This window comes from Aulonocara sp. 'chitande type north' Nkhata Bay, linkage group LG13, assembly GCF_057382095.1.
Source record: "Aulonocara sp. 'chitande type north' Nkhata Bay isolate Kocher_YH1m ecotype deep benthic linkage group LG13, A_spYH_male_GT1.1, whole genome shotgun sequence".
In the NCBI taxonomy this organism is placed as follows: Eukaryota; Metazoa; Chordata; class Actinopteri; order Cichliformes; family Cichlidae; genus Aulonocara; species Aulonocara sp. 'chitande type north' Nkhata Bay.
In genome coordinates this window covers 8,629,665-8,656,182 of record NC_141356.1, presented here as the reverse complement: position 1 = coordinate 8,656,182, position 26,518 = coordinate 8,629,665, and the positions used below count along the sequence as shown (strand labels likewise).

General features: G+C 42.2%; 2 protein-coding genes across 5 annotated transcripts in view; one reads left to right on the top strand and one right to left on the bottom strand.

Moving 5' to 3' along the window:
* Positions 1-14,459, top strand: part of LOC147315630 (serum response factor-like) — a 27,734-nt gene extending 13,275 nt beyond the window's left edge. The window contains exons 3-8 of one of the 3 annotated variants that reach the window (XM_086258557.1): positions 4,438-4,678; positions 6,943-7,107; positions 7,375-7,485; positions 7,937-8,134; positions 10,823-10,924; positions 11,447-14,459. In XM_086258557.1, the coding sequence (XP_086114683.1) occupies positions 4,438-4,678; positions 6,943-7,107; positions 7,375-7,485; positions 7,937-8,134; positions 10,823-10,924; positions 11,447-11,484 (855 nt within the window). In that variant the 3' untranslated portion in view covers positions 11,485-14,459. The remainder of the gene's footprint in view (positions 1-4,437; positions 4,679-6,942; positions 7,108-7,374; positions 7,486-7,936; positions 8,135-10,822; positions 10,925-11,446) is intronic. The other 2 variants (XM_086258556.1, XM_086258558.1) reach the window with 2 other exon arrangements.
* fhip2a (FHF complex subunit HOOK interacting protein 2) lies at positions 13,618-26,518 on the bottom strand. Of its 2 annotated transcripts, none has more exons than XM_086258554.1 (18): positions 26,461-26,518; positions 25,296-25,450; positions 24,230-24,308; positions 23,520-23,689; positions 22,394-22,498; positions 22,168-22,290; positions 21,822-22,043; positions 21,516-21,712; positions 21,227-21,341; positions 20,992-21,068; positions 20,699-20,891; positions 20,158-20,321; positions 19,430-19,576; positions 19,259-19,349; positions 18,955-19,098; positions 17,548-17,688; positions 16,478-16,581; positions 13,618-16,391 (listed from the first exon to the last, which is right to left on the bottom strand). In XM_086258554.1, the coding sequence occupies exons 1-18, from the start codon at positions 26,516-26,518 to the stop codon at positions 16,280-16,282; spliced, it is 2,397 nt and encodes a 798-aa protein (XP_086114680.1). In that variant the 3' UTR covers positions 13,618-16,279. The 2 variants fall into 2 exon arrangements, with proteins under 2 accessions (XP_086114680.1, XP_086114679.1); XM_086258553.1 differs by lacking the exon at positions 26,461-26,518 and adding an exon at positions 25,573-25,701.

Below are 26,518 nucleotides of genomic sequence, written 5' to 3'. Positions count from 1 at the left end.
CGACTCAGCCCTCCACTGCACAACTATAAATTTTGCCTTCATGTGCTGCGTTGGGGTACCTCATTATACTAAGCTGGATGTTTTACAAGGTCGTGCTTTGGTTAGGTTTAGTTTAGTTTTTAGTGTTCTGAGCCATAGTGAGGCTGATTTGAAAACCACAAATAAAAGGGTCGACTGTAGTCAACTTTTATTTAGATCAGCAGTATACATCCAGGTTGGTGTGGCTGCTGCTACTGATGGATGTTAGTGGTTTGAGGCTGCGGCTGGCCACCTCCTAAATACACCAAGGTTCGTTCCCGACTCCTCCAGTCTGCATGTCAAAGAGTCCTTGTGGGGTGTGTTGGGAAAGATAGTTTAGCATAGAGCAAAGTGTATGGATGTGCTTGTTAATGAATGAGCAGTTTGAGACCTCTATTAGTGCCCTTTGTATTAAAATTTACCCATAGTTATGCTGAGACTTAAAACATAAAGCCTTAAACACTTACCATTTTAAGTAATATTCATTGTAAATGTAAACATTAATTAGCTATCAGTCACCGTTTTGGGCAAGTCACAGTTGTAGAAGCACTTTTTTTTTTTTCCTTGTGGTATTTCTTCCAAAACTAACAGATCATACCTTGATGTAACTTTCTCTCCCTATGAAAGTCACAGTCGGGATTGACCACCAGTGAGAATTTGGTTGGATAAGAACAAATAGTTGAAGGTACAGTCTTGGTACCTTTTTATTTTCACCGTTACCCTTTGAACTCATGCAGATGTTGCAGTCATGACTGTGAGTGTTTTCTCAACTCGCATACAGTGATTGTAATGATTTAAGATTTCGGTAATTGTGTATATGTGGTAGGATGTAAGTGGGCAGGAAAAAGTACCTGCTGAGATTTCCATCCACTCAGTAATCTGAACCAAGGCGGCCGCTTAATATCGTCTGCAGTCAACACAATATAAAAGTATAACAATAACTTACTGACTAGTTAATTCGGAGCCAATATTAAGTGTTATCTGCTAAACAGACTGTTGGTATGTTATGGTAAAAAGGGGTGGAGTTCATGCTTATTAATATGCTGTATCATTTTGTAACCGTGTACTGAGATAGGAGATGAACGAGGCTTAAGCAGGAAATGACAGAGCTGAAGCGTTGGCTACATCACAAGAATGATCCTCTGCTCTCGCTTCTGTTCTGAAAGAATGCATTACACCACCTCGGCCTATGTTTACTATGCACCGCCGTGACTGAAATGAAAGCCAGCACCGTTTATAGACGGGCCAGTTGAACAGGAGACACATGGAGATGGTCAAACAAACCAGTAGGTCAGAGCAAACTTGGCTATGTAGGTCACAGAGATAGTGGGGGTACGGCTGGACTGTTTGACTAGCACAAAGGCTAATTGCTCTATTTGACCCTCTGAATGCCAAACCCCTGCTCCCTATTAGATCTCAGGAGGGACAGGAAGCAGAAGACACACGTTTAAAAAAAACGGAGCAGTTCTTCAGAGCGGCATATCTGTCTGCTTCAGAGTCGTGTTTTGCGACCTGAACGGTGAGAGCTGCTTGGTGTCAGATGGCAGCCGTCTTTACACGTGGCCTCCTGCTGCCTCTGCGGGCCGGAAAGGGTTAATTCTCCCTCAGAGGTGCTCAGGTTTCCCGCCAGCTGTCTGTGCCCTCAGCTGTTTGTACTCTGCCCCTGTCCTGTCCCCTGTCTCAAACCTCACACACAGGTCTGACTCTGCTCAGTCTACCCCCCCCCCCACACACACACACACACACACACACACACTTTCTACTGCTACTGTAGCTAAAACCCTACAGTTACACTTCAAGCTCTGTTGGCTTTCATGAAATACTTTATATCTCCATTTTTACTTGTGGTCTCCTTGCTTTTTTCCCTCTGTGCCATCAGTGATACCTGTGGCCCGTGCACCAGTGCAGACCCGGTTACCCCCCTTTGTCTAGTTTACTTTAGTTTCATTGTTAAGCCTCCTGGGAGAAGGACGGTGCAGTGACAGCTGTGCCTCACTCTGTCAGCAATCACTCGCTGATGAATGACAGTTATAGTATAGCAAATGGGCGACGGGCTGTTGTTGTGTGAATTTATTTCGTTTTCCTTTTTGGTTGAAAGGGCAGAACAGCGCTGCGAGGCCCTCCCCCCTCCGACTTTCCAGCTGCTGTTTAACTAAAGAGGTAAAGGACCTTGAACTGTCACAGCCCCTCAGCAGAGCCTGGAGTTGAGTGGACCAGCTAACTAAGAGCAGTGCAAAGTTTTGCACTTGTAGATTCTTGTAAGCGGAGCAGCTTTTCTCAGACTTGTCTGTCTGTAACCCCACAGTTAAAGAGAGTGAAGTCTGGAAGACTCTGCGTTAACTGCGACACTTAGAGGAGTTTATAGGCTTTAAAAAAAAAAGCCTTTGTTTAATGATTAGTCGGAGCCATGCTAAAAGACTGTTGTAAATATTACTATTTGATTAGACTGCAGTGTGGCGTAAGACAGCAAGCTTGTCCTTACAGTAGCTCCATTTATGTGTTTGCATGGCTAGTGTGTGGTTGGAAGGGCTTATCAGTAGCATGCTGGTTTCTCCACCTCTCACCCACGTTATCAGTTACATATAAAAGCCAATAGGACTGAGAGAAGAAGGCTTCGCCTACTTCTATATGATTTTCCTCTTATCAATAGCAGGTGCACACTTACTTTTTTTTTTGGAATTTCAACCCTATAAGATGCAGTACGCTTGCTTCACTTGCTTCCTCATAGTAAGCCGGTGTGATGTTGCAGGCAGATGTGTTTTCCAGACATTATACATTTATTATTCACTCACTCTGCATCTTTGAAGGATCCAGCCATGTAACCGACCACCTAAATATGCTCTAACGTGAGGTGGAATTTTTCTTTTTTTTTTTTTTCCAGCTTGTAACATCAAATATTTTAATCGTTTATCACCAGGAAGTTGGCTGGCCTCAAACTGCTGACAGTATAAATGACATTGGGGGGGTAGGGGGCAAGTTCCAGAGTTCATAGGCAGCTGACAAATAGTGCAGCAAGTTAATGGTAATTGTATTATATCCATGTAATATTTCATTGTGTATGCAGCTGAAAAAAGCAGACGGGGTGATATGTGATGACTGCTTCTAACCAGACTAAAGGGAGCTGATATGTTGGCCACATCAGGGTTAGCTTTTGAAATTAAAAATCCTTTTTTATTTTTATTTTTAAATCCTCTGTGGAAATGTTAAGAGTCCGAGGATCCCTGTTGGATGTGGATGCAGCTCTCTTTGATTGAATCCAATCACCTGGACTCAAGCCCTCAAAGAACACTGAACCCACATAGACGTGCCAACTATTAAATGCCTTCTAATGTGTAGGCTTACTCCCATTGTGCTATTAGAGATCATTAGTATCATGTGAATAAGAGCTTGTGCGAGTGTGTAGAAACGGGCACGGTGGGTTTCGATGTACTTTATAGTCTCGGCCTAACGCCTACTCTGCTCTTATCATGCAGCCCACTCGCCAACACATCCTGCTCGGCGGTTCAATGGATGTTCGCATTAGCTCTTTGGTGCGATGCTACATCTCACATCCTTTCATCTCAAGTTTGCCTCATCTGCCTTATTTCTGTGCCTTTTTCAAAAAGGTATTATTTTATTTTTGCAAAGCCGCCGTGTTACGCGGTCAGTTAGTTGTCATAGAAACTCAACAAAATTATAAAGCGGCGGCAGATCGGGTAGGGCTGGATGTTAATTGCAGGAGAAACGGCTGCAGATGATAAATGGCTGATGCCGAGTAGTCAGGTGTTGCACAAAAGAGGATGCACAGTCATGTTCCTCGCTCTCACTGTTATGATTTTAATAGGTTTTTGTTTTTTTTCCTCTCTCGGGGGTTATGGAGTTGCATTTTAATGGGGTTTCAAATGTTTTTCCAATTAGTCTGAAGTTGCCATCCATAATAAAATCCCTGCGTTCGGAGCTGACTTGAGAATCCATCTCGCTGCTCTTTGCAAGGCTCGGTGTCGTCGTGCAGAGAAATGCTTCCCTGTGCTGCTCACTGTTTTACATATGGATGCAATTAGAAGAGTCCCAGGCTGTTTCTTTAGCTTGTTTATGCCATTTGCCCTGTGATTGTTAAAACCTGCTTTGGTTTATGTCAGCCATCCATTGGTCCCTGAAATGCTCCGAGAATTAAAGGCTTCTCCCTTCAACCGTCCTCGTGTTCAGCTGCCCGTGGAGGAAAAGCCCCATTAATTGTGTTGTTTTAGGTGTGCAGTTGTTGGCGTTTCTGGAGCTGGAAATGCTAGCCTCAAAAACGCCACCTTGAACAGTTGCTCATTTAAGCTGAAGTTTTTAATTCGAGGCTTTATTAAGTCCTAAATTTCCAGTTCGGAACATGTTTTCAGAATTTTGACACGAGCCGGGGAACGCCGAACTAAACCCTTTGGTTTCTTCCCACAGGACGCCCTGAAGCCGACGTTCACAGTAGCGACCCTGCCAGGCTCGGCCAGCAGCGCCCAGTCCACAGTACCCACCACCTCCACCACCATGCAGGTGAGCAGCGGATCTTCGTTTCCCATCACCAACTACCTGGCCCCCGTCTCGGCCAACAGCAACATCAGTGCCAACGGGACCGTCCTCAAGACTGCCAGCGCCTCCACGGGGGTCATGCAGCTGCCCGGCGGCTTCACGTTCATGCCCGGTACGTTGGAGAGCAAACACCCACCCGGGCTTCTCGTCCTCATCATCCACAGCTCAGTTTTTATACTCCTAATGATTTGTTTGTTTTGACCTCATCCTTTGGAAGAGACACTCCTGCTGGCCTTCATGTTTTGTTAATGTCATCGTGCTGTCTAGCTTATTAGCTGATTAGAATGAAAATGGCACTGCGGCGTGACCTCAGCCGTCATCTCAGAGTGCTCGTGCCCCCCCTTCTCTCTCTCTCTGGGCTGTTTACATCACACAACAGCTCTTCATAGCCAACACTCGGGTTTTTACAAAGCCCCCAGTATTCAGGGGAGCCACGTCTGTTGGCGAGTGGCCCTGCCTTTGATTGTCACTTGGGGACAGGAATAATTAGGTGAGAGGGACACAATAGACCTGGCAGCGAGGGCTGATGAACAAGGGCCATAATTAGTCATGAATATTCAATGAAGGATCGGTGGCTTGCGCTGACATTATATATGAGGATGTGAGGCGGACTTTGTGGAGACAGAGTGGTCTCGACCGAGACGTGACCCTTCATTTAGGGCAGACGCTTTAAAACCCAAGGGAAGTCGGTGAGGACTTTAGGGCTGCAGGCTTCGATCTGAGGTCCCCTCCAGAGTGTCTAAATGATTTCTCCCTTAATTGTTCATTACGCTTCCCCTTTTCAGATACGGGTCTATAGGGGCACTTCCAAGAGGATCACAGTTGCCCGTCAAGGCATTAGAAATATTAAAAATTCAATAAAAGATATTTAAAATGATTCCTTCTGTATAGGATGCTTTGGAATATTTATTTGCTCTGTTCACAGTTCTGAGGATTGTTAGACAGTGGGGGCAGTCTTTGCCATGTTGTCTTCTGTCACAGTAGTGTCGCTACAGCTGTGAAGCCAAACATGCCCAGCGCTCGTCAGAGTTGTATTATCTTAGCACTGACAGTAATGTCACTCGCTAGATTTTGCTGTCTGTGCTCCGCCACAGCGTCTGACGGCGCAGGCACACGATGGCCTAATGGGGACTATTTGTTATCTTGACTGACGTGTGAAGGACAGCCAGGCAGTGCCTCTGTCCTCCCGCCTTTTTAAAAAAATGTGGGTTTTTTTCTTCTTTCACCATCTTACTCTGCAACCTTTACGCTCTCTCTCTCTCTTTCTCTCTCCCTCTCTCTCGCTCTCTCCCCCCCACACCGCACCCTCTGTTGCTTTCTCTCTCGCTCGCTCACTCGCGCCCTCTCTCCTCCTCACCACCTGTCTGGCACATAGCAGCAGCGCCAGGTGGAACAACACACCCTCCCACACTAAAGCCTCCTCAGCTGACAGCTTGAAGGGGCCTGCCCCCACCCTACTCCAGCAACTGTCTGTGGAGCATATGACCAAACGTGAGGGTGTAGCTCCAGAGTCACGTTCTAGAAATGAAATGGCTGGCATTAGTTCACTTGGATGGAGGAAGATGAGAACAAGTTGTGCAGCAGGTGGATGATTTGGGATTTACAAAAGGACAGTTTCACCTAGTTAGTGTTTACGTCACATGACCTATCACACGCCTGCAGATTCAGGTTTTACAGCTTTTTGAACACACACCTTTGAGTGCTGAAAGTAAACGCCACACCACTAGGTGACCTCTGATTTGTCGTTTACTCACGTGGCTATCTATGAAATTTCAACTTCTGCGTTATTTTCAGTCGGTGACCTTTTATAAAAGCGTCACTTGCTAACCCAAAGCACACTGTGGAATTTTGACCTTGTAGGAATGTGTAGAAGTTGATAGTTTTGTGCACTTATGTGCACGCTGGTGGCACAATTCACACCATGCCATCGGTGTCAGGCTATCACGCCAACATAAGAGCATCAAGCATTGTCCAAGGAAATAACTACATTTAAAAAATCCAGTTTAAAAGACTCACAAAACACGCTTTGCAAATGAGACTCACTCACAGAAAATCATTCATTCTGTTTGTTTGGTTGCCGTCACGTTATCAGGCCGGTGTTCTAAACGTTAAAAAAACATATTGATTAAAGCCCTGGTAAATGTTAAAAAAAGAGAAAGTGTGTTTCCAGCCTAAAGTGCTGCCAAAATGTCGAGCAACTGAAGGTATTAAACGACTAACAGTGACAGTGAACTCCATGCGAAATGAACGTATTAGCTCTTTCTCAAACTGCATTATCCTTTCATATTTAGACTTAACCTTAGAGTGTGTGTGTGTGTGTGTGTGTGTCTGTGCGTGTGTGTGTGCGTGCGTGCATTTGTGTGCACACCCCTGCAGCAGGCACTCCTCTCCCTCCTGGTACCCCCACCATTCCTCTGAGTCAGTTGCAACAGCACTCCTTGGCCCTCCAGGGGCAGCATGGTCAGGCCCTGGCCGTCACCCCACAGCCACAGCAGGGACAGCAGGCTGTCTTCCGCTTCCCTGCTGCTGTCTCCCTCACAGGTGACATGCTCTGCATGCTGCCACGACTGTGCGTGTCCTGTGCTAATCATGTCTTCATAAACCTTCTGCTGCTAGCACTGCTAACGCTCCCTTTTCTGCTCTATAATCATGCACCTAATGCTGCTTGCATGACTTCTACCTCGTCTACCATTCGCTGTCCTCACTGCTGCACCCCTCATCCCTAACACACTACTGCAGCCCTTCTGGGCCTGGGCGAGGTGTTTGATGACTTACCGTAGTGGCTTTTTGCCCGCTGTGTCTCTCCAGGCCCAGGGGTACCCCAGCAGCTCCAAGCTATCCAGGTCCATCCTAACACCCAGCCCACCTCCAACAGTGACAGCAGCCCTGAGATCTCCCACACCTCTACAAACTCCACTGGTAGGCCAACCACACAGACACTCGTGTGTCTTTCAGGCAGATTTACGTGTTCCAAACAGGGTTTGTAGATTTTCTTAGTGAACCATAGTTTAACAAAAACTGCACACTGGTCCCACAACATTAAAACTACAGTGTACATAATTATTCCCATCATGATGGCGAGTGGAAATGGGATCCCTTTGTGAGTTTTTGATTGTTAATTTTTAGTAAGAAAATCCTTTTAGGTCATAATATGTTGTGTTCTTACTGTGTGCACTGTTTGTTTTTGCTCTCCTCTTGTTTGGATGAGTTGATTCCCAGAGGACGGAGTAATATTGCCACTCTACATTGCATGAGTAGGAGTTAGCAGTTGAATTTGGATAGATATGAAGTGCCATCTGCTGGCCAGTGTGCATAAACACCACTTAACCCATTGAATGACGCTTCCCTCCCTTTCTGGCTCTTCTTGCAGCCACAGTAAGTCTCCCAGCAACCATTGTCACTTCATCAGTGCCAACGTCTGTGGCAGGTCACATGATGTACCCCAGCCCGCACACAGTGATGTACGCCTCCACGCCCACGCTGGCAGACGGCGGGTTGGCTGTGCTCAACGCCTTCTCCCAGGGGACCTCGGCAATGCAGGTGTCCCACGCACAAGCCCAAGACACAGGTGAGGCTCCGAGCACACACAGCTTCCTGAGTGGCTCATGTGGATTGCATTGTAATTAATTGTGATGTCCACGGGTCATTTTTGTCCTCTAAAGAAATCTTTTGCTATCAAAAATGTGTTTTTTATTCATCAAATGGTCTGAAAATAACAGAAGTTATTCATTACTATACTATGAATGATTGGAATAAGTTTTAAGTAATTTGATTTATTTATGTGGTTTTTATTGAATTTTATAACGTTGTTGGCCCTCGTGGACAAAAATGACCCCAAAGTACAAAGTGTTGCAAAGAGCCGTATTTTCACACCATACTGCTTTCAAACATCTTTGATCTTGGATCACTGATGTGTGGGGTCAAGCACTGGTCATAACAACCACAACAGGCAGCACAATGAGGAGGCAGGTGCTCTATATTCAATGAAATTTTATTTATACAGCGCCAAATCACAACAACAGCCGCATCAAAGTGTTTCGTATTGTAAGGTAGACTCTACAATAATACATACACAGAAAGTATCCTCAAAAGCCTCCATTGCACTGGAGATTTGCATACTTTGATGAGCATACTTTTTTTTACCATGTTGTGCAAAGCAATGACCAGTAGGACAAAGCACATATTGTCCTCTAGTATAATGAGGAGGGAGAATCAATGTTCAGGAAGATCCAGGGTTAGAAGATATAGAAAATATTGTCAATATTTAGAGCACATGCTACCCTTTCTCTGAAAAAGCACATCAGCCACCTGCAGAAGTGGAAGAAGGCTATGAAGTGAAGAAAAGTGATGAAGAATCTGAACTATGTTCAAGCAGGTTCTCAGGCATCCAGGACATGGTAGTCTGAGGAGCTTGGAGAGAAAGTGACTGGGCTTCTTGAAGTTTCTTGAATTTTCAGAATGTGAAACTGAAATAGAAGATGTGTCAGAGGACTACACATCATCCATTTCAATTATGATGAAGACAAAGAATCAAGCAGGAAAGAGGAATCAGCTGAGACAGAGGAATATTTGCAGTAACGTGAGGAAACACTGATCTGGTCTTCTAACCTTCCCAGTGACAGACGATGCATGACTCTCTCATGTGCCTCAGAGAAAGATGATCTACCACAGTCCAAGCACATGTGCCAGGTCCCATACTCCTTCAGTGGCTTTTCTACTCGAGTACTGAAAGCATTATACACAGTGTATTCTGCTTGTATTCTGCTTTTTAACGTTCACATGCTGATGGATGCATCAGAGACCAAGTTGGGGTTCAGTAACTTGCCCAATGACACCTTGGTAAGAACTCCAGACTAGAGCACACAGAGATTGAACCAACAACCATCCAATTAGCAGATGACCTGCTCTACAGCCAACTCAATGATGAACAAGGAGGGACAACAAGAGAAGAAGAAAAATGGACCGAATGCAGCTGTAGGCATATGTGGGTGTGTTGATTCTTACTGCCGTGCATCCAGTAGAGTCGCTACGGCCAGTTTATGACATCCTGAGTCTGGTAGAGAAGTTTTCATGCTGACACAAGATTAATCATAGAAGCACAAAAAGGACATAATTTCTTGATAAAGACACAATAGATGATCGTCGTTCATGACACAAACGTGCTCCCATTTGAGGTGTATGATGTGTGTTGGTGTTGACTTGACTTGAAACACAAGTGGGTGTTCCTCCTGCTGTGATGTAAGATCCTGGTACTGATGTGACTGTATGAGCACCAAGTCCCCTTCAGAGGACTCTGTCCCCTCCAACAGAACATCCAAGTAAACCAGGGAACTTTGAGACAAAAACATGGGCAGCATGTGATGCAGGTCCAGCTGTACATGGAACATGCTCGTGTGCGATGGCAAACCGTCTGTCCTGCAGTCAGGACACGAGTTGTCCCTAACATTGCAGGTTTCCAAAAGAAAACAATCACCTGTAACAGCTTGTTTACTGTATATGCCCCTTGGCCTGCAACTGCAGAAAGAATGCTGTCCATGATGGGACCAGTGCAGAGGAATAAACCTGAGCTTCCTCCTGCACTTGGGTCAAATATGGACACGCCTTTGTCCTCATGAAAGTTTGCCTTCACTCAGACTCATGCCCTCCTACCATGCCAAAATATAGAAAACTGTCAGGCAATGAGTTGGAATAAAGTTGAATAAAACCTTGAAACACAGAGATGGATGATATTTTATACTTGTTGCTTCAAAGCAAACGGGGTCATTTTTGAGCCCTGAGGACCACAGGTGTGATTATGTGCTGCCATTTAAAATTTATAGATGGTTCAAAAAAAGAATTCTCACTAAAGTTCAACATACAGCACTCTGTATGTTGAACTTTAGTGAGAATTCTTTTTTTTAATTTTTTTAATTTTTTTTAAAATATTTAATTTAATTAAATATTTAATTTTCTTGTTTTATTTTTGCTAAAAAACAGGGTGTATTTTTTGTAAAGAAGGTCTGGTGGCCCTAAAATGTTGGGTAAATTATGTGTTAATGTGTTGGTCTTAAGTAAAACTAAGGTGTAACACTGAATTGATTGACAATTTATACTTTATACTTTAAAAAACAGTCAAATGAAGTGGGGACATTTTTGACCCCTGATGAACTGCATTGTATGCAAATCGGGAGGACATCACAAGGGTTAAAAAAGTGTAATCAATAAATTCTAATCAATGTATCTTTTCCTTTTTTTTTTTCTTTCTTTCTTCACATAGGTGGTGTCCCTCAGGTGTTCCTCACAGCACCTCCAGGCACGGTGCAGATCCCTGTCTCAGCAGTGCAGCTACACCCAGTACGGCAAGATCTGCATTTTACAAGTGAAACTCTCAAATTCCCTACGCAACCAGCATGCCATGTGACCGCACTAATGCATCCTAACAGAGCACTGGCACTCAGGAGGCCACAGGCTCTATCGAGCCTGTGGCTCTTGTTTTTTGAATGAAAGCTGGCATAGTGTCTTACTTGTTTTCTACACATGCTATAGACTCAAAACCACCTTGTCAGTGCATGGAAACCAGAACTTGAATATTTAGGAGTTTATTGATGTCATTTTATATCAAATTAATCTGTATTTTATACTATATGCAGATGGGAAAATCCCCTCACTGAACTGGAATAGGAGAAATAGTCCTTTAATTGGATCTAACGTCTCCTAATAGATAAGACCGCAGCCTACACACATAACAGAGAAAAAACATCAGCATCTGTTGCAGCATCACTCTGTGATAAATGGCATGCACTTTAGCAGGATCTCCATCTGCACTGCGCGCTGTGTGATGTGATAACGTGCGATGGCTGTCTGATGTAGTGTCTCCTGACATCGCTCTGTTGCCTTCCAGATGGTGATTGGCCAGCAGTCGAGCGGCAGCAGCAGTAACCTGACGGAGCTCCAGGTGGTGAACAGCACAGAACTCAAAGAGTGACTGACAGACGGCTGGAGCTGTTTAACATGGCAGACCCAGGGACACACACACACACACTGACTGACATCTCTATTTATTGATGCCTTCCTTTGTGGGTTCACATCATACTTCTGAATGTGACTTTATAATACATACACACACACACACACACACACACACACACACACACACACACACACACACACACACAAAATCAAGGGCCTATGTGTGGCAGGCCCTTACACAGTATGTTTTGGAATATATATATATATATATATGATGCATAGGAGATATAGCGCTAAATCCATCATCGGAACCTATTTTCTATGCCGTTTGATGGTTATTTTTGCGCGTGTGTGTGTGGTTTTTTTCTTTATTTTGACATTATGTAATTACATGTGTGTGTACACACACACACACACACACACACACACACACAGAGCAAAGTGCCACAGCTTCACACCAGCCAAAGAGACATTTGTTTGTCTGAATGTTCCAGTGTGAGCAGTTTGTGCACAAGCATGTGTCAGTGTGTGCGCACATATCTGAGGTTTGTAAATGGGCGGGGAGATGCTTATCGACTTAAAAAATAAAATCGATTTGGAAATGTACATATTTTTTTTTTTTTTTTAATTGATGATTTGTATTTTTATCCTGGTTAATTTTGTGCAGCGGCATGTAGTTGTTTTGTTTTTTGTTTTGTTTTTTTAACGTAGTGGTTTTTGTATGTACATGAAATTGATTTGGATAAAGAAAAAGAATTATTTACATGTCAGTGTAAATTAATTTAATGTACCATCATTTGCTGGTATATACTGTCACGCTGTTGGGAGTTTTCACTACAAGATGGAGAAAGAAACCTGGATGTTTTTTGGACGTTTTTTTTTCCTTTTGTGATATTTGCAGGACTGTCCTTCAGACTCCGGGTAGCTGGGTCACAAAGTACATCATCATTTTCATTTACTCTCCTCATCCTTTTTTTGAGCGAGGGTGGGGCTGGGAAATTTTCCATTTGGTATTACATCAGTTTCACATGTGAGGTTTCCAAATGAAGCCGAACCTGGCACTTCCAGTGCAGAAGTTATTTAAACTATGACAATCCAGTGGAAACAAGTTTCCTTTGTCACAAATCTGTATTTTTTTATTATTTTTACATTTTGTGTTCACGCCTAGAGACATAAAGGAATATTTAAGTGACATTAGATGGAGATTGTTCACTTATTTTTGTAATGCCACCATATTTGAAAGACTGACTCGTCAAAGCAGAGTGCCGATTAGCATCTGTTAACTGTAATGATGCTAATAAAGCCGCATCAAGTCTGGTTTTAACAAGAGCAGGTAATCGCACTGTACAGACGTTGCATTGCTCTTCAGCACACAATCACAGCACTGTTGCTCAAGTGATGACTAGAATTATTTTTCTAAGAATGAGGATCTCTTAATTTGGCAAAGTGACTTCAGGTGCTTTATGTTATACTCCCTTCAGCTAGAAGTGTAAGACCCTGTTTGACTGCAATCTCAGTATGTACCTCAACAATCATTAAGAATGAGTCATTAGACTGAGAGCCTTCTTTCTGCACCATAGTGCCTCTCCTCTTCCATGGCTGATTTAAAAAAAAAAAAGTGAATGCACAGCAAAAAGGGAGCTTTACTTATTTCCAACCACCTCACATGACTTTGGACCTGTCATACAATCCATTGCTGTGCCCCGAGAGTGAGATTATTCACTCATTTCTGCAGAATTAGTCGGACGACTGAGCATGGCAGGCTTGAAGCCAAAGAGAATTTGACAGAGGCTAAAGTTCCCATGCCCACTTCTGTTCAGCTATTCGCTGGCAAGCGCGGTCATTTTCACACCCGATGGTTTCTCTGCTCTATTCATGTCGTCCTACAGGGCTGTTTGCATAGGAAAATTACATGTTGCGGGCATTCAGTTCTCACATTGGAAATCTTACTTTGAAAGGGGATTACTGAATAGAATTTGTGGTTTGAAAGAAAATGGTTATTTTGTGTGTTTTTGTTTCACTGTACAGAACTTTTGTAATAAAACAAGATGAAACACAACGAACTGTTCAAAGAATGACCACATCTCCTGCTGAGGAACTTTGTTTTGTTTTTTTTTAATTGGGACGGAGAATGTCAAAACCATATTGTCCTGAATGAAACCTTTTGTGTGTATAAGAGCAGTGATGAAGACAGCTGATGAGGAATAAATCAACCGATGCCTCTGAGTGCGCACAATACTGCAGTGATTGCTTCTCGGTATTCTGAAGCATTGGGAGGCGCGAGCGTGCACCTTTTCCTGTTTAAATTAGCCATCGCACAATCACAGAATGAAACCCCAATGAGATGGAAGTAGAAGACTCTTCCTATTTAAGAGATGAGCAGTGATCAACATGATACAGTGATTGGTCTAAGATGACAAGACATGAAATTAACTGGCATCAGAGTTTTGACTACACAGAGTCCTGTATATCTTCACAAACCAAAACAAGCCCACATAACATAAGAAGCATAGTAAGATTACAACAGACTGCAAAGAAGCAGAAACCCCCTTCCACACTGATTCCAGGAGCCCTCAGAAATCCACAGTGTGAAGTAAGGCGTCTTATTTCCAAAGACCAAAGTGCTGACAGCAGAGAAATCGTCACAGATGGCTGGACTGCCTTTAAAAAATAATGTAGAAGCATGCATTTACACCAGCTAGTATATCTATTGCTAGTGTACACTTACAATATACAACTATACAGAAAAGGTTGGAAACACGGTTGATTTAAAAAAAGTGTGAACAATTGACAGGTTCAAAAACAAAGGTTTAAAATTAAAGTAGAAATGTTACTCTCCTGACATCCTCGACTTTTCTTTTTTTGGTTCACGCAACAAAATATTTAAAAGAAAGAGAAAAAAAGCTTTTTGATGTGTAAATATATATTAAAAACATTGATGAAGACGATGTGCAAATTTGATTCATTGCAAGCAATTGCATAATGTAGCTTAAGTGATGGTTTCGAGGTGGGGCCAGGAGGAAATGGGTGCAAAAACAAAGGATCAAGACCAGTGAGTCATGGCTTCAATGAATGATTCTCCACAGCAAAGTTACGCAACTAAATCAAACTCAGTGCTCAAAGACCATCCCATAGAACGGAAACATTCACACTGGGAACACACAAGCAACAAAAGTTACATTAAGTAGCATATTGATACAGACTAATTCAAATCCTTTTTGTAATTCATAATTGATCTGTGAGCCGAGACGCTTAATTTCACGTCCCGAGAGATCCGCACAACATACGAGCACATAATCCGCCCCAACAATACACAGCACCGAGTACATTTCCTTGCCATTCAAGATTTGGATATAAAAGTAACACTGCAAGTAAACGCAACACATTGTAGGAAGTTATGATAACCTTTGAAGGAGCTCAGAGCTCCTACAACTACTCCAGTTTCCTAACTGAAAACAGGACTCCTTTTAAAGGGTTTCCTCCAATCTAATTTACCGTGGTTCTTGGGAATCATTGGACAAAAAAAAGAGGAAAAGTTGAAATCCAAATGTGGTTCAACTGTTTACAACTTGTAGATGCAAACAACCCAAAATAAAGTTTTAAATGTAATAAGCCAACAAAAGGAAGAAAAACATTGTGTTGCATGCCCCAAGTCCTATTTACGACTGATAAATAAAATCAATAGGGTTGGTTTCGCCATGTTTTCCCTTGAATGGATCAAATAAATTAATCGATAATTATAGAGAAAGCGTGCAAACACAAATAAAACAAGCATGTCTTAAAATATATCAAACACTGGTGTATGAAAATTCCAACACTGGATACGCAGTCTGCACAAAGACGTCTCGACAAACCAATGAACTTATAATGTAACAAGTGCAATGAAGGTCCATGTGCAAATTGGCAGAATTTGCAAATTCACCATTTTCATTTAACAAAAAGTGACGGATGGTGATATCTTTGGATGACGGTGATTACAGATGAGCTTTCAGAGCGAAGCGCTTACAAACTGAGGAAAGAAAATGAACACTAAAGAGGATCCTCTCAGTCAGTCATTACACAGACTGTTTACATTAGTTAAAAAAAAGGCAACCTGAAAGCAGACAAATAAATACGATGACTTGGCATTTAAAACACGAGCGCAGCATCTTCAAACACTACAGCTCTTTAGATGTAACTACAGGTACATATACGCACATGATGATTCTGCTTGTCTTCAAACAGACAACGATGTGAGGGGTAAAGATTAAAAAAAATGTTTCAAAAGGAAACAGTTTTCTTTAACTGAAAGGTGTGAGTCCACACTAAGGCAATGACATTTACAGATGGGTGGTAATGGGACAGAAAATAAATACACAAACATCTTTCGTCCTTGATGTAGTAAATTACAGGGCTGTCATCTTTTGGCAGGTGAAAAACAAAGATGGAAGGATGGGGCTGTGAGAAAATTTGCAGAGGCTCAAAAGAGTCCAGTGAACATTTCTCTGCACCCCAACCTCTCTCCTCCTCTTATTCCTCTGCTGGCTGGACAGTGTCTGTCTGTGCTCAAAAACAAGACTGAGACAGTTTTATAGTGAAGCCCGAGAGGTCAGAGGAAGGGGAGTGATGACACCCGTCGGTGTGGGCTTTAACAGTCTGACAGAGATGAACAGTTAGTGGTAATATTTTGCCGACCCTGTGCCACCGGTACTACGGCACCTCCAATAGCCCAGTTCCATCCTGACCTGTCTGCCCGGTCGAGGCAGATGGACGAACAGCAGGACGATTACGGCGAGGACGAGGCAGCTGCGTGGTATTTGACGAAGGCGATGGCTGCCAACTCTTTGCAGAACTCCTCCAGCACAATCACCCCCTCCAGCAAGGTCATGTGGTCGATACTAAAGGGAGGGCAAACAGAAAGGTGAGAATATCCCCTGAAAGTCACCTCAGAACATACGACCCAGAATCATGTGGAAGTACGTACGTGATGCCCTCTGGCTCCATGCCTAATAATCTCTTCCTCACAAGCAAGAGTTTGGGTGTGAAGTCTGGGATACGGTGAATCCTCAACATGAGATCTCCAACCACCTAACACACACACACACACACACACGAATGCAGAGCAATTACAAAAACACAGCAGCTAATTTGAGCAACAGCAGTAAATCACATCTACTACTATCTAAAACTACTTTTACATTGTGTTCCACTTCAGATTTCATGGATTTGAACTGACTCCCACAATAAAACGAGTTGGTGTTGTAGCCGGTAAGAAGCAGGGTGAGCAAGATTACCATGAAGCCAGATTCAAAATGGCACGCAGCAGCACTAATCAATCAAGAAAAGTAATAAATCTCCCAGCACACAAATTAAAGTTGGGCTTTGAGCTCTGGGCAACGAAGTGTCTCCTATCAATGATGGATAAGATAATTACACTCTAATGGATCAGTCACACTAGAATGAAAAGAGGACAGCTACCTCCTTGCAACCAGAAACATTGCTAGTTGCCCAGGGGTTGCACTGAAATCGTTTTGCATTTGGGGTCCAACTCCAAGCAGCTGCAGTGACCACTTTTTATTTTTTGTACAGGGCAACTACTGGGAGGCAAACTGTCTCCAAACAATCTGACTCGAGCTGAGTCCAGTCACTCCCAGACAGACTGACAACATGTTTCCAACAATCCTCTCATCTGAGACATGCCTCCTTGCAATAGGGGACTCGACTGAACTGGTTTCCAACTGGTTATGTTTATAAAAGCAATTTTGCCAAACATCTTTGTGATTTTGCAGCAACTATGTCAATATTTGAGAAATATTTTCACCGATTAATCGCAGTTAATCATCGTATTTTCACAAACAGATTGCATGTAATTGCCGACTCAATCCCATTAATTCCCAAAGTGACAGCAGACCGAGTCCATCTAATCGCCGTCTTGTGCATCAAAATTCCTTTGAAGACAACAAATGACTCGAGCGGTCACATCCTGGTCAACTACTTTAAAAGGAAACAAGATTGCAAGTTGCAGCTGTAGCACAATCAAGATGGGCACCTTACCCTGACGATGACAGAGAACAGGGACCTGCATCCAGGGGCCAGGTTGATATAGGGGTCCAGCAGGTATTCATTCAAGTGAGGGTGTGGCAACAAAGACAGTTTGGACAGCACGGCAGTCACCTGCAGGTTGACATCATAGGGCTGGAGGACAGAGAGGCAAGAAGATTTAAATAAATTAAAATGATCTGATCGAGAGTTTTGAAAATTTTCCTTCACAATAAGTAACAACATGAAAACAACACAAAGTGAGAGTTTATTTACGTAACCGACTGACTGACAGCTATTAGTTTTGATTTCCTAAATACGCTCCAAACTCTACTTGAGTCATTCTGTTCATTCATGTTCTGCTTGAGCATCTCCGATTCGCAACAACAATGTCACAGTTTTAGGTCCGAACATATATACGACGTGCTGTAAACTTTTAAATCTTCAAAAGTATTTGATATGTGAAGCTAATTTATTTTATTGTTGTTTCTGTGGTACAGCTTGTTATATTTGCTCAACCCAGCATGAAAATCACGTTTTATTCATTTTTATAACTCAGAATTTGCTGTTGAAACTCAAGTGCACGCTTTATTTTACAGTGTGAAATTCAACTATATATCACAGAGAATTTTTCACTAGTTGTCTTTTGCACTGTGAAGTTTTTTATCGGTGTGTACTCAAATATAAGATTTTGTTTCATATTTTTACTAGTCAATTATCTGACATCTTTTTAATGTATCTGTGCCAGATTACAGATTCTGATTAATTCTGATGGTAAGAAAGGGCAAGGAAATTATCATGATTTTGTCTTTAATATTTTTTCTCAAAGTGGGTCGACAGACCATTTTTGAAAATAAACAAAATTACATATCATGAAAAGTATTTAAAGTGAAGCTACAATTTCATATTATTAAAAGTTTAATGTAAATTGGACACTGGTGAGCAGAAGGGCCGTGTTGATTTGAAACAAACCCATGTTCCAAAGAGTGAATATTTCCTTTGAATCTTTATTAGTCATCTTCACAATGACCGTAAAGTTCTGGCTTTCAGTGGTCATTATTAAGCAAACAAAATAGAAAATCTCTGTAATCTCTGTAAGCCCAACATGAGAGGCATCACTCACAGTAAACTGCAAGCAGCAGTGTTTCATTTTTTTCTGACAGCAGCAAATCTAATAACTGTTGGAAGTGTGGGAACATTAAATCAGTTTGAATAATCAACTAGTTTCATTTTAATTTGTGTGGATCTCACTCGACAGCTGTATTTACACTACTTAATTAGAACTAAAGTTGAACTTTTTTTTTTTTAACCTTCTCTTGCTTTACTGGAACGGAGGAGTAAGAAGGAATTAATGCATATATCAACACTACAGCAAGCACTTGATCTGAATTATGAAAATACTGCAGTACAGATTACACTCACTTGATCTAGGATGCGACCCATCCTGTCGAAGAGAACCTTAAGGAAGTGGCCCTCAAAGAACGGGATGTCCAAGTTACACTTCTCAAAAGGCTTTGGATTTCCCCTCCAATCCCACCGCTGGCAGATGCCACAATAGTCCCTGAACTGAGAATAACAATGAAGAAAAATAATAAGCAGCAATACAGAATGAGCTGCTGCAGCACTGTCAGGGGATCAAAACAGTCCCAGAGAGCACTGTGACAGATTTTTCTCTATTTGTTGTCCAGTGTGTCACAAGCTTTACAGTAACCTACAGCACTCTCACCTGTCTGTGTGCATCTCTGAGGTAGGTGTCGTATCCTGTGCCTTCAACGTGATATGATGACTTGGCCTCATCGGGGACCAGACACAGGAAACTGCAGGTGACAGAGTTTAACAGTGAGAACTGAACTGAGCTGAGCGATGCACGGTGCATCACCATGAACAAACTGCGCACCTGTTCACGATCTTGTGGACTTCTGTTTTCCCCTCAGACTTTGAATGGTCAGGACTTTGTGGTGGAGAAGTGCTGAGCCAGTCAGACCCAGACAGCTTCCTCTCTGGAGAAAGGTCATCACCAAACAGTGGATCCTCCTCAAGATCTCTGTAGAGAAAACATTTATTCATAAAGTGATTTGCCTCAGATCCCTGCGCATTTGAGAAAACCCACATCTGCATCACAGTATTTTATGGCCCTTTGTGTGTCTGTGGCAGCTTGGAGCTTTGTATAATTTGTCAGTGAGACTGAAGACCTTCAAGGCTTCAAATTGATTATTTGAGAAAATATATTATAACACTAATGCATCAAGCAACTGAATGCTACTGAATGAAAAACAATCAATTACCAAGTGAAAGAAGCTCTCATGAGAGTTCGTCTTAATTGAGATTTTCATTACTGTGCACAAGAAGAAACATGCAAATTATTTCTCATTATGTTTCAGTCTCACACAGCCTTGATTTATGTAAATAATTAGCCGAGTTGCATTTTTGTGAGCCTACATAATCAAGGCTCAGAGGAATTTGACCAATTAAAACACACACTAATTATGCATGAGAAGTAATAAGATATCTTGAAAACACAGCTACTTCATGCATTGGTTTTATTTCAAAATTGTTGCATTTGTGCAGAGGATCTTCAACTTCCAGCAGCTCAGGGGAGGTTAAAGGTCATAAGGGGGTCCTTACACAGCATCATGAGGCTGGCCATTTTCGAGCGGCTCCCGCTCTTCCTGTGGTTTATTCTCCAGGTAATTCCTCTCCTCCAGGCTGCGCAGCACCAAGTTGTGGAGGATGTGCTGGTTGGGCTTCTGGATTAACTGCTCAAATAGCCGCAGGGTCATGATGCTGATCTGAGGTGGGACAAAGAAAGGAGTAAGGCTCTTCTCATTCAATAAGTGCAAAGAGTGCAAAAGCAGTTAAGCTAGTTAAGTGTTTTCTCACTAACAGAAAAGTAGGCAGCGACTGCTGAAGAATCAAACAGATGATTCAGCTGCCTTTTGTTTGATGAAAAAGACTACAATGGCTCTTACAAATACTAATTAAAATTCATGGGCTTTGGGTTAATCATATGTTTCGCTGGAACTCAGAGTCCTTGAAAGGCAGATGGCCATTTATGCTTTTTAAAGATATTAGCTACAATTCAGTATAAAAAAAGTGTAATATTAAGGCCTGAATGAGTTGGGTTTGCAGAAATAAATAGTGGTAAAGATGCATGCAGCATAATAACCTCATCTGACAGGTGATCACAGTGCTCGATGAGTCTGTGTCTAAGTGGATTCTGAGCGATTGTAGCTGAAGTCTCGGGTTCTCTCTCCTCTCCCAGCAGGAAGTAAACCATCTCCTGCAGCAGAGCCTCCGATGTCACCTGCCTTATGATTCTGTTCAGCAGAGCTGTCGAGGTCAGGATGCCAACCTCAGACCTACATGAATGCACAAACCCACAGCAGCAGTCATGACAACGCCTGTAGCACACTGACAGGACCACAAACATGATGATTGATGTTTCAAAGAGGGCCTCACGTCTGCATAAGCTGTGGTTCCATCACAGAAACAAAGAATCTTTCTCTCACTGCTTTTGCCATCACTGCAGCTGCTGACTGCAAGACAGTGAAGACAAGACAAAAAAATGTTGTTCAGCCTTTTGTGTATTTAATTTATTAAAAAAAAAAAAAAAACTTCCTTGGAAAGACTCTTTTATTCTGTCTGTTCATGATATGAGTCATCAAAATACAGTGAGTCAGCACTGGGTAAGAACCTTCTGTGCTTCCTTGATGAGCTGATCACAGTAATCAAGCCAGGACAAGAAGGAGATGAGAGCCCTCTTCCCTGTGAAGACAGCAGCATCCTCCTTCAGGTTATATACATCTAGACTAAAGGAGGGAGAAGAAAAAATACAGGTATTAAAGGACGGATTCAAATAAATCAAATAATAAAACCACTAAAAATAGTATTCAGCAGAGCACACTATTTCAGGAATAATCAGATCTGCAGATAAGTATTTATGAGTCACTTTATTTAGTATGAAGTTTTACTGAGAAATTTACCCCCAGTTGACCGACTCTACAGTCTCAATGTCCAAGGGGTCCATGGACTGTGGCAGGGCTTTATAAAAGGAGACCAGCCTGTCGGTGAGAAGCTCACAGAGCTCTGTGTTTTCAGTCAAACACTTGGCAGCAGCAGGCTCTGGTAAACTGACCAGCAGCATCAGGCCCTCACAAGCCTTCACCACAATCCTGCCATCCTGTGGACAGGAAAAATATATGACACAGCTCATGATTTCAAACTGAGAGCTTCAAAAGAGAAAGACTTTACATACATAAATAAATCATCTTCATACAGGGAACACTTACAGGACTCTTTGTGAGGTTGAGCAGGGAGGTGACCAGATTGTAGTTGTTGCTGTTATTGTTACTTGTTGGACTGGATGTGGAGACAGCAGCTGCAGCCTGTGGTTCATCTTGGTGGTCAGCTTGTTCCTGTGCCAGAGACTGACCAGTGTCTGGAGACAAGGCGTTTTCCTTCCCCCCTTCTGTTGCCACAGGGCTCTTTATCTCAGGTCTCTTTGACTTATTCTAACAAACAACGTCAAGGATAAGACATACTCTCTGAATGATGTGCTTAAAAAAAAAAAGAAGAAATATTTGCTTGTGAAATATTTCCCCAATTGTGCAGATCTCTGGTGCCCTAGCAGCCTACCTCTAAGAAGAAGTTGACGAGATAAGGGTCCTGCTTCAGTTTGGCACAGACTATACAAAGGAACTGGATCTCTTCATTTTCTGTAGGAGCAGCAAGCACCTCACCGCACAGACGGATCAGTTTCTGACAGGGTCACGTCACAGTCACAAAACAAGATCCAAGCAAGTTACATAATGTGTCAGTTAGCAGAATATTTTTAGGAAATCCAGACTGCAGCACTTCTCACCTGTACAGGTCTGTGGACGTTGATGTGTGGCAGGAGGGGCTGTCGAATATGTGCCAGCAGCTTTGTGTAGAAGGTGAGCACCTGCTGCTTCATTCCAGGAGGACACTGGTGGGAAAACACCATTTATTGAACTTCATGATGCCAGTGACAGTTTTTGTATTTACTGTTACTACTCGTGACAGAAAGTGTCAGCCTACACCAACCTCCATAGACCCAGTGCTCACAATTTAAATCACAACCTTGCTATTCAACAATACTGCTATTTACACACATAGAAAACAGACCAATTCTGGCTCCATCAGTCTGTGACAGTGACAGCATAATGACATCCAGACACAGAAAGCTTTAACCTTGACTGTTTCCCACAGCTTCATTCAGACGTTGACACAACACTGACAGAACAGGCCTATTTATGTGCTGCACACTAGTTTTGACAGTCAGGTTACTTAAATGGGCGTCTATATTGTGACAGTTGTTTCTTGTTAATCTGACCAGTCACTGACACTGTCTTCACGGCAGTAAGGATTTACTGTAAATTTGTATTTTACAACAACAACATGTCAGTCTGAATGAAGGACATGAAACTTGCTCTGCAATTTTCGGGAGTTTTATGTTCACCTCCAGCAACTAAAGCCTTGCAAATTGTCCTTTGCACTCTTCAATGTTTATAGACTAATCGTTAGAGCTGGAAAGTGAAAAAATCCTTAAGCTTAGATATTTTTTTTTAAGTGAAGAGAAAAAAAACTGCTTATCATATATTTAGGAACAATAATCAAACAGACTATTGAACAACCAAAATAACTGGATATTTATAGTTTAGCAGCATATCTTTACCACAGCTATTTCGTAACAGCAAACACCTTTGAAACCCTTCAACATAACCTGACCTCCACCTCACTAGAAATGTAGCCAAATGCTGTGCTAACGCAGCCATCAACTATTTTAACTGGCCTGTACTTTCAACTCCACCTGTACATTTCCTGCTACTTTCTCGCTGAAGTTTTTTAATTTATCAGTGAGAGAATTACAATCATCAACTCATTATAACAAAAATAGTCATAGTGTCAATATTAGGACTCTATGTTTACTTTCCTGTATGTAGTCAGCAAAAGCATGAGTGCCTTACATCTGCCTTGCCCAAGGTGTAGAGAGTCTCCAGGATCTTATGGTGTAAGAGATACTCCATGCAGGGTCCTGTCTCTCCAGACTCCCTTTCGGCTTCCTCCTGGGTCAGGATGTCCAGCATCTGTTCCAGGTGGGATGGGATGTTGGTGTCTGTAACTGGCGCTTTGTCATCTAACAAGCAAATTCATAGAAAGATATGAGAAATATTAAAAACATGAGGGGAAAATGCCTTACCAATCTTTAGCAGTCCATGCAACAGCTTCATTTGTTTTTCACATTTTTTGTTCACATACAGAAGCACAGCTAGTAACAACATAACACATTTGTAGTTACATTTATAAAATATGTCAGTCATCTTTCTGACACACTGCATAATTAGGAAAGTTTGATCATCAATTGTGGACAGTGGTGTGGACAGTATTAGTTCATTTTGATGGCAGCCAATATTACATTTGACTGCACAGTAAAGTTTTTCCATTTAATCTTCTTTTCACAGAGTGGGGAGCTTCTAACATGCGCACCGATATTAGATTGGTGCAGTAAATGACAGCATCAAACATAAGAACATCAGGCAAAACCAAACAAAGCTACTTGTGACAAGATTTACCCCCCCCCCCCCCCCCCAAAAAAAAAAAAAAAAAAAAATCACTACATGAATCTGTGTGGATGTCAAGATATAGATTCTAACTTATTGTTTCAGACAGTCCTTACCAGAAGTCTCAATGTAATAATGTGTAATGGCCTTCCAGTGATAGACAAAGTCTTCCTGTAATGGCAGCGAAGGGGCAAGCTGAAAAAGAAATTTTGAAAAGATGAGCTTATGATAATCGAGAGACTAATGATTATAATTACATTTCTACATATATCACTCACTTTCAAACAGAGACATTAATATATTCTCGTGCTAAATGGTTCTCATGTGCAGCTACAAGACACCTTGATTGTGATGTGATCGCATTTCAAGCCCAGCAGTTTGCAAAAACATTTATAATGGCGTAAACGATTTCGTTATCAGGTAACATGAGAGTTTTACTATTTGAAATCTACTTAAAATACATAAACAAATATAACAGTATGTCCCAGAGTTGTAAGTTGATTTTGGACGTTTACTCAGTAAGTGCTATTTAGAAGTGGATTGATAGTCTGACCGCATTTGAAGTCAGAGTTATTCACTTTGAGTTGCCTGTATTGTGCGTGGTTTCAAACAGCTGGAAAACAGAGCTGAGACACGTTATTACTGGTTTCTAGCTAGTTGTCTGCCTGGCGTGATAGCATGCTAATACTGAGTTCTTGAATACTGCTGAGGAGGACAACTCACACATGTTCCCTTTGGTATTAACGTTAAGGCGTTTGCGCAATATCAAACACGGTTACCCAATTATTCTGACACCACTCCTGAAGACGAGAGCCTTCTGTTTGAAACGGGATAGCTAGCTACAATGTTAGCTTAGCATCTCGGTGGTATTATAAGCTAACTCGGCATCTATCAAGCTCAGTTTACCAAGCTATATGCAGACAGATGACATGCTGCAATTACAAAAAAGGCTACTTAGTACTTTGTCATGGCACATACTCAGGCACATTCATAGGTAACCAGAATGAGCAAACTGACAACAAAAACACAAAGCGCTAACGTTAGCCGAAGCTAATTGGTTAGCTTAACAATTAGCTACGATAGCCTTGTTTGGCGTAGTGATATATGGTGTCTGGAAAACAAAAGAAAGACGTAACACAAAAGCCAGGCAACAAATAAAATCAACATCGGTTAAAAACTTACCGCTTCTACAGCGTGCTGGAGAATGGACGTAAATTTGGAGAACATTTTGTTCTTCGACTGGACTAGTTTCTCTCGAGAAGACCTAGAGAATTCCTCTATCTTCTTCTTCCTATTGCTACTACCTCGATCCAGATTGGAGGTTTCATACAATGACCCTTGTAACGAAAGAAAAAAATGTAAGCAATAAAACACGTAGCACGTTGTCGACAACAGGACTTTACAGGCCTGGCACAGGTACTGTAAACAAGACGTCTACAGAGAGTTAACGTAGGCTCACTTTGGACACGGTGGCACTTCCTTCGCCAAACGCTTGTTATGGAGACAACCATCAGGGGGCGTGAGAGCACTAAACAAGCCCTTCTGATGGTTGACAACTATCAAGGCATACTAATTGAGTTATAAACCAATAAATTCAATAACAAACCGAGATCAACATTCAGTTAAACATGTTCGCTTCATATATTCAGTGGCACAGGTTTAGCCACCGATAAGCTCAAGTGAAGTGTTAATTAATAACTATAAATACTCTCCCTGATAATGCACTGATTTCCCATCTGAAATTAGGCGTTTTTTCCGCTGCAGGACAGAGTTTATATGCTTGCTTAAAGTGTCACTTTAAGAGTAAAGTTTAGGAGGTCACGTGAGGGAGGAGTTTGCCAGAGAAGTAGTCATATTAATGGGAAAACAGGGGGGGAAACAACAGTCACATCTCCTGAGTGCCTGTCAACTTTATGATTTAGACCAACTCACGTCCAGAACAGCACAGTCATCCCCGGCAGAAAGTAGGCTATACCCGGTTTAACGTTTAGGTGAGCCGACAGCAGCTGCAGGCAAGGAATTTCAAGCATGATTTAATTTATTCCTTAATAATTCCGTGATATTAGGTTCAAATATGGGCACAAACTTGTTGGAAAATAAGAGAGGGGGGGAAAAGGGATGCTGCCTGATCCAGGACACGCCCTGTCGCTGGAAAGTGCCTCTTCACCGCTCGTTCTAGTCTAGTCCACCAAATCGCAGGCTGTATGTGTGTCCTTGCGCTCAATCCCAATAAATGACAGGCTCAAACTTAAAGCATCAGAAATATCACACTGTCAACCTTCTGCACAGCTGCACCGGGCCATCTTCTCCCGTTCATTTCGGCAAAGAAAGAAGAGACTCTACCTACCGGGCATGTCTGCTAGAGGTGAGTATCTTTTGCCGCAGAAGCCTTCATAACAGTACAT